Source organism: Buteo buteo, chromosome 11 (assembly GCF_964188355.1).
Source record: "Buteo buteo chromosome 11, bButBut1.hap1.1, whole genome shotgun sequence".
NCBI lineage: Eukaryota > Metazoa > Chordata > Aves > Accipitriformes > Accipitridae > Buteo > Buteo buteo.
The window spans coordinates 15,870,093-15,877,664 of NC_134181.1; the positions used below are offsets into that span (position 1 = coordinate 15,870,093).

The window sequence follows — 7,572 nt, forward strand, 5'->3', positions numbered from 1 at the left end:
GATACAATCGAAATCCTCGTACGCACCTTTTAATAAAAGTAGTAATCTCTCTGAGTACTGCAAAATTATAGCATTTACATCTTTAAAAGGCGGTAAACAAAATAATACTAGCAAATAAATAATCCTAGCATCGAAGTATACATTGTCAGGTGTTTTTAGACGGCCGTATAAAATGCGATCTGATTTATAGAATATAATACAGATAAATGCTATAAATAAGTGGATATTAGAGGCGGCGGGAAACTTCCTAGCGACGGGTCCGCTTGGGCTGCCGGCACCGCCCGCGGGGCTTGCGTGACCGCGCCGAGCCACCGGGCTTGCGCCGACGCTGCGGGTGGGGGGGGGCTGCGGCCGCGGCCACAGCCGCGCCCGCGGGGGCTCCCCCGTCCCACTGCAGCCCCGCCGCCCCAGCGCCGGGACCGCGCCGAGCCTCCTCCCCCCCGCCTACCTGCATTGAGAAAACTTCTTTCTGGTTAAGAAAAATAAAAGTTCCATTTAAACTTTATTGAATTAAAGCAAAAATTAATTTTCGATATTCACACATATATTACAGAGTAATAGTAAAAGTTCAATATACTTCCTGGCGTTTAGTTGGGCCACATTGTACAAGAGCAAAACAAGCATCAAAACATTTAGCAGCCTTAAATTTCACAATCACTCAGAATTACATAGAAATATTGAAATACTCTAGTCAGCCTTGGCTGTGAATAGTTCTTTGTGTAGAAATTTTTCCTTTTGCCAGCCAGTACACAGCAAGAATTGCATTTTCCCTTCCGTCATGGCATCCATGTATTCAAAAATACTTTGCCTTTTTTTTTTTCAAAAGTTAAACTCAGAGAAAGAGTCAAGATTAACATGTTTTAAAAACAAAACTACAAAATATGCTGTAAAGGACAATGAAAATATCTAAAGTCTACTTGTGTGAGGCAGAAACCATGGGGGAACGATGGCAGATTACACCAGTGACACAGAGATGGGAACTAATTTTGTGGGAGGAGAGAGAAGAATATAAATGGGGGTTTGATCAATTATAGTGTCTCCCGCCTGTTGGCTGCAACACAACAAAAATAAGTAGTAATTCTTCAAAGCAGATGTACACAAACCTAAGCGGGATTTAGCTTCCTTAATATTTGAATGTAAAAAGTCTGCTGTCCACGACTCTTTAACCCCAGCTATGACTTGAGAATTCATAAGAGATCTCTCCCTTTTCTTGGACGAGAAGTGATTTAAAGCGGGAACACTAGAAATCCAGAGAATGTCGAATACTTCCAGCCTCCCATCAAGTTTCCTCTCTCCAGTTTTAGATAAGCTCTGTCTCCTTTCTCCATCTGAATCAGGACTCCATTGCTAGCAGCTTCTCGGGTCACATCTTGGTCCCCTGCAAAGGCAGAAATCACTGGCCACCCATTTAGCATCAAACTCACCTAAAGAGCAAGATAAAACAAAGCCCTCCGTCAATTAAAGTCATACAATGACACCGCCGGGGCTCGCCTAGCAGGCAAAATGCTTAGTTAAGTAAGGGCCTCTTTTGACAGCTGAAACTCCAGCCCCATAAAAATGAAATATCAATCTGAACCCAGCTAAAGTATGTACTCCAAAGGAAGAAGCCTTTCACTGCTGTTTTAGACCGACAATCACATCAAAACACCCAGTGCATATAAAACAGGACATTGATCCTATTTTGAAGAATTTCAATAGGGTGCCTGTGTTTTCAGGCTATGAAAAGAGGTCTGCTCGTACTTATTGAAAGATGGCTTTATGCGCAACCTCAGAGACAGCGAGGAGCAGAGCCACAGCCGCCGAAGTCAGCGCGTTTGAAGTGTATTCAAGAGGTAGTTTTCCTTTGTTAGGCAGCAAAGACAATATGCCACAACACAGTCAATAAGCTCTGCTCAGCTCGCACTAATGATCCCGGGACTGCATACCCCACATTAATAATACGTTACCTGCCCAATCTAGATGTGCGAAGCCACTTACACCAGAACGGTGCTGTATAGCTGTACATTCACCTTTGCAATGTGCATCGCTATGCGGACAGATTTCCAGTCTAGGTTGTGCTACCTGGCTTCAGGCCGGTAATTTATTATCCCTACCTAGAGGTGCGTACGCATCGAACCACATACAAAAGGCGTGTATTGGGTAGCTGCATGCACACACGCTGAGCTACATTCATTTTCGTATCCATGCCATAGGCGCGTCCCTGCACCCCAAATCCCTACGAAACCTTCTGCCACCCGAGAGCAGCTGAGAAGCCCGCCAGGGGCCGCAGCTCCCAGGGGCTCTGTGCAGAAGTGCTCCCCCCCGCCAGCACTCGGCGGCTCGGGGCGGCCCGGGCAGCCTGGGAGGGGACGGCAGGCGGCCGTCGGGCTATCACCTCCCGTCTCGGGACGGCTGATGCGGGCAGCGGCCGGGCGGAGGCCCGGTGGGGCTGCGCGGCCCTGCGGGCACCGTCCCCTCGGGCGGGGAAGCGCCGGGAGGTCCCCGCTCCCGGCGGCGGCTCAGGGGCACGTCCCTGCCCCGCCACTCGCACGGTCCCCGTGCCCGCCGGGCCGCGGCCGCCGTCCGCTCCCTCCCGCGGTGCCCGCGGAGCGAGGCGACGGCGCTTTGGGCTGACCTGGATGGTTTGCCTGTTGTACACTTTCACCACGTGAAAATTGAAACTGTAAATCCCTTTCCTGGGCGAGATAAAAGTGCTCCGCTCCGAGTCGAAGTTGCTGCCGATATTCACTAGTACCTGAAAGGGAAGGGCACCGTCAGCACCTCCGCGGGGCCGCCGCCGCCGCCCAGCCCCGCTGCCCCGCGGCCGCCCCCGGCCCCCGGCGCACCCCCCCTCCCCTCCCGCGGGCCGGGCCCCGCGGGGCGGCGCGTCCCCGGCCCGGCCCCGCCGCCTTCGCCGGCAACTCCTCTCCTCCCGCGGCGGCGCGCCCGGAGCCCCGCCGCCCCGCCGCGCCCGCCCCACCTGGTCGAAGTAGATGATCATGGTGCGGTTGCTCATCTCGGAGGGCTCGTGGTTAGTGCTGCGGATGGCGGAGAAGGCGACCTTGGCGCTGCCGGAGCGCACGGAGATGCCGAGCGCCGTGCCGGTGGGGTCGGAGGTGGGGTTGGAGTCGCACACCACGAGGCACTTCCCCTCCAGCACGATGGGCTCCGTCTCGTTCTGCCCGCACGCCAGCCACGCCGCGCCCAGCAGCAGCCCCAGCCCCAGCCCCAGCCCCGGGCCCCGCATGGCGCCGCGCTCCCTTCGCTCCGCGCCGCGCCGGGCCGGGCGGCACGTCCGGGCTCCGCTCCGCTCGCTCCCTGCCCCGCCGCGCTCTCAGAGCGGGGCCGAGAGCGCCGCGCCGGGTGGGAAGCGGCCGCGAGGAGGCACGGGAGCGCCGGCACACATAGCGCGGGGCGGGGCGGGGCGGTGCGGGGTGGCGCGGAGCGCGGGGCGCTGAGCTGCGGAGCGGTGCGGAGCCGCCCGCCGCGCCGCGCGGGGCTGAGGGAGGCGGCGGGAGGCGGCGGCGCTGCCGGGGCTGCCGGCGAGCACAAAGACGGCGCGGGGCACGGCCCCGCCTCCCCACCGGCCCCGCGCTGGCGTCAGCGCCCCGCGCCCGCCCCCGCCGCGCCCGGCCCAACCGGCGCCCGCCGCGCGCCGCCGCCGCCAATGGCCGCGCAGTCCGTCTCCTGCCACCTGACGCCGCGGCTTTTGTTAGGCGGCGCGGGCGCGGGCGCGGGAGCAGGTGCCGAGCAGCCGCCCGCACCGCACCGCGCCGCGCCGCGCCGCACCGCACCGCACCGCGCAGGTAGGAGCGCCGGGGCGCGGCGGCACCCCACGGGGCTGGGGCTGGGGCTGGGGCGGCGCGGCGCGGCGGGGAGCGCGGGGCGGGAGAGCTGCCGCGGAGCGGAGGGGCCCGCGGCAGCTCGGCGAGGACCTGGGTGTCGGGCGAAGCCTGGCTGAGGGCCCGGGGGGCGGAACGGGGCCGCGGGTCTCCGCTTTGCTCCTGGGCGAGGAAGGCTGGAAGGAAAGGGCCTGTGCTGCGCGGCGGGGCAAAGGCCTGCCGCTGCCTCCGAGCGGAAAGAGCATCACCGGGTGCGCTCTGAGCCGCGGACGGATCCGCCCCCCCCCGCGCCCTCCCCGCCGGAGACCGCACCGAGGGATGGGATGCGAAGGGTCCCCCTTCCCGGGGTTTCCGATCGCCGCTGTCTCCTTCAGCCGCCTCGTTCCCATCGCGGGGAGCAACAAGACGCAGTGCCTCCGGCAAGGCTTCCCCAGCAAGAAACTTCAACAGCACGTAGAGACTTCTTCTGGCCGGGCGAGCACCCGGCTGTCGGGGAAAGTGCCACCCCTGGTGCCTGCCCTGCCCCCGGATGGCTCCAGCCTGGAGCGCGGTTTTAGGGCCGGTGTTACTTCCCAAAGTGCAAAGATTGCTGTGCCTTGGTGGACATCCGACCAGTGTTCATTCTGGATGTGCTGGCAAAAAATCATAACCCAGGATCGCAAAAGAAGAGACTTACTGATTAGAACCATTAGAAACAAACCACTGGAACAAAATAATTTTCCAACTGACAGATCTGTTTGCAAAATTAAACTTATATTCAGAGATAAAAACTTACATGGAGTTTGTAGCATCCTCTCTGGGAAACTGAGTATCATCCAAAATTGGGCTCCAGTGCAAATCATTATGAATTTTAGTAAAGGCTTTAATTTATTTTACTGTGTTGTTCCGATTGTGTGGTTCATAAGATTTTACCTGGCAAATTGATCTCTCTCTGAAAACTGCTACAAATAAAACTTTATTCATATTACTGCCCTGCTAAGTTAAATATGTGTCTGTAAAGTTGCTCAGACAGAAGTCTGTGAAGTACCAGAGTTTGCCCGTGGGTTGGTACTGGCTGGCGTGGAGGGGACGGGGTGTAGCTATAACCAATGGCATCATACTTCAGAGAGGATTAAAATACCCCACACTTCATTTTAGACGTTCAGCAGTGAAACAGTCTGGAAACCAATGTAGAGGCAAAATGATTATAGGGGAAGGAATGTGGTCAGAAAGGAGTTGGAGAGATAATAAAAAGGAAACAAAAACTCTCCTGAGAAGTCAAAAATGAGATAAAAGTGAGTGGGTGGAGCCACAACCTGTTAGAAGATGTGTTATGTTCTAACTTCAAGACATAAGCTTATGATTTATAATGTATTATAAATGCTGACTTTCTTAACTGAGTCCAAAGTCAGAATCAGAATTCTTTAAAAATAAAATTAATATTTCTAAATATTTCTAAGCAGTATTAATAAAGCTAAAGGAAATAAAAATCAGCAAACATGAGCATTTTGCATCCTTGTCAGTATTGGTGAAATGACATGGGGAAATGGAACCTGATGGAGCACAACTCCACCCTTTTAAATCTTTTGAGTGCTTGACTGTGTGTTCTTCTGACATACATGGCTCTTATGTATGTACAAAATATTCATATATTTCCCTTCTAAGATGCTTCTTGTGCATGACAGAAGTCTATTTTCTTGTGCTATAGAGCTTTTTATTTGTAGCTTGCTGATGTGAATCCAGGAGAGGTTTCCCTCCTGAGCTGGAAGTTGCCCTTGATGTTTTGTGGTGATCCCTCCTGGGAGGAAGCAGGGTGGGCCTTCTTCCCCCAGCCACCTTGACTGCTTTGTGGGCTCTGATGGATAGAGTTAACAGAAAGAACAAGAACAGACGGGCCTGGAAAAATGAACAAATCTGTCACTTTTAGCAGAAGCCCTATTCCTCACGTAGGAGGTGGGCAGGCAGGCAAGAGGGTGATGCAAAGTTTCCTGTGCCAGATACGATCGTTGCCACAGATTATCAGTCTTGCACACTTGGCTAGCACTGTAGCACGCAGCTTCTGCAGTTCTGGCTTTAATAAAGTAACACCAGCCATGCAAATTAGACATTACTTCATTTTCATTAAATGTCACATGCGGCGCTAGGCAGTTATGTTGATTTTCTCTGTATTGACAACAGGCTCTGACTCGTACTGTGAACAAAGAAGAGACGCTCAGCAGGAGGATGTAGATATTGATATATAAGAACATGGCGTAATTAGTGATGTGTGGCAAAGAGCTCCCAAACTAGGAGTGTGGATTTGCAAATCCAGATGTTTACAGAGGGCCAGGAATTACATTACCCCATCTAATTACAAACTGCCTTGTTAATCAATGTCATTGAGATTCAATAGGGCAATTGTTATTCAGAGCAGTGTCAAGGTATTAACAAACTGTAATAGATGTTGTAGATATTAGACTGAAGCTAACGTATTTGTCAAGCAGAGCTCTTTGTTTGTGTGATGTTTGCTTTTAAGAAATACTTTTGTGGATATGGAGAAAATGTGTGAACTGTCCACTGCACAGTAACTAGCCATGACCTTGATGTTGACAGATTGACCACAGACTATCAGTTTGTAAAACTCTCCTAATGTTTCACCCATGGCTAAAGAAAAACAAACAAACAAACAATTTAGAAATAATCTCGAGGGAAAAAAAATTAATGGAATGATCCTCATAAGTCTCTGAAGAACCACTTCAGGACTGGTTACTATCCTGCTCAGGTCATGAGAGGGTTGCTTACTTTGTTCCAGAAAAAAAATATGGAAAGACCAAAATTACCTGGTTTTTTACCTCTTAGAGAAGCAAGTTTAGAGCCCAGAGGTACTGAACTGTTATCTGTAGAAACCCAAATATAGCTTAGCCACAAAGCAGTTTAAATCATGAGCAGCAGCAACATTACCTGCCCTGCATTACACTGTCAGTGAGCCTTAATCCTGTTTTAGGAAAATCATCCTTAGAAACTCAATCTCACTAGACATTTAACATTAGCTTCACTTATGAAGAAAGCCTCTGAGGGGGGCAAGCATAAGCTTCTCTGAACACAAGTACAGAGAAATCTACTAGAAACCTTTATTTTTCCTTGGAGACAATAATTTATCAAGAGTTTAGCTAGCTGTGTATAAAACCATCTTTTCACAGACTACTTGGCTTTTGATTTAATCCTTCTTGAGTAAGAAATGCAAGGTCTGGCCCATAACTGGATAACTTATATGAAATGCAGTTTGCTTACAGCTCTGAAAATGCAGTTTGTTCACTGTTATATTAGTTTATGAAGTATAAACAGCAGAAAGCAATTCAGGGGTTTATATATGCCCATATAAACTTAAGATAGTTGTCCTTCCAAGCATCTGCTGAGATTCTGTACAAAGTCAGAAGATGGGTGAAAATGAGATTTAGAGCAAAACAGCTCTTGCTGATCCATACTGTGCACTATCTACAACCATCTGATTTGCTGTTGTAAGAGAGGTTTGCATGTATTTATGGTGATTTGCTTATGGTGTCACCTTCATCTTCCACAGCAAGCAATTAAGGTATCTCAAAGAGCAGACCGAGTTCAGTGAGAGAGTGCACAGCAGGAGCAGATGAACTGTTGAGGTGCCATCCAGCAGAAATTATCTGTAATGTGCCACACCCTGTAGAATAAGAAAGGCCACAAAGACTTGCCTGCCAGCGCAAGTCATCCACAGCAGAGAGAGGACAGAAAATGGCACAGATAGATAGGCTGGTTCAGG

At 51.6% G+C, this 7,572-nt stretch overlaps 1 protein-coding gene across 1 annotated transcript; it reads right to left on the bottom strand.

Annotated features, from left to right (window-relative positions):
- Positions 1 to 543: 543 nt before the first annotated feature.
- On the bottom strand, positions 544 to 3,226 carry CBLN1 (cerebellin 1 precursor). Its single transcript, XM_075039378.1, has 3 exons — positions 2,960 to 3,226; positions 2,615 to 2,734; positions 544 to 1,424 (listed from the first exon to the last, which is right to left on the bottom strand). The coding sequence occupies exons 1-3, from the start codon at positions 3,224 to 3,226 to the stop codon at positions 1,227 to 1,229; spliced, it is 585 nt and encodes a 194-aa protein (XP_074895479.1). The 3' UTR covers positions 544 to 1,226.
- Positions 3,227 to 7,572: the final 4,346 nt, after the last annotated feature.

Excerpts from the sequence above, each read along its gene's own strand:
- CBLN1 (XM_075039378.1), bottom strand. The coding sequence starts at position 3,226 with ATGCGGGGCCCGGGGCTGGGGCTGGGGCTGGGGCTGCTGCTGGGCGCG. Across the intron at positions 2,735-2,959 it reads TGATCATCTACTTCGACCAG|GTACTAGTGAATATCGGCAG; the intron begins GTGGGGCGGGCG and ends CTTCCCTTTCAG. Across the intron at positions 1,425-2,614 it reads ACAACAGGCAAACCATCCAG|GTGAGTTTGATGCTAAATGG; the intron begins GTCAGCCCAAAG and ends CTTGCTCTTTAG.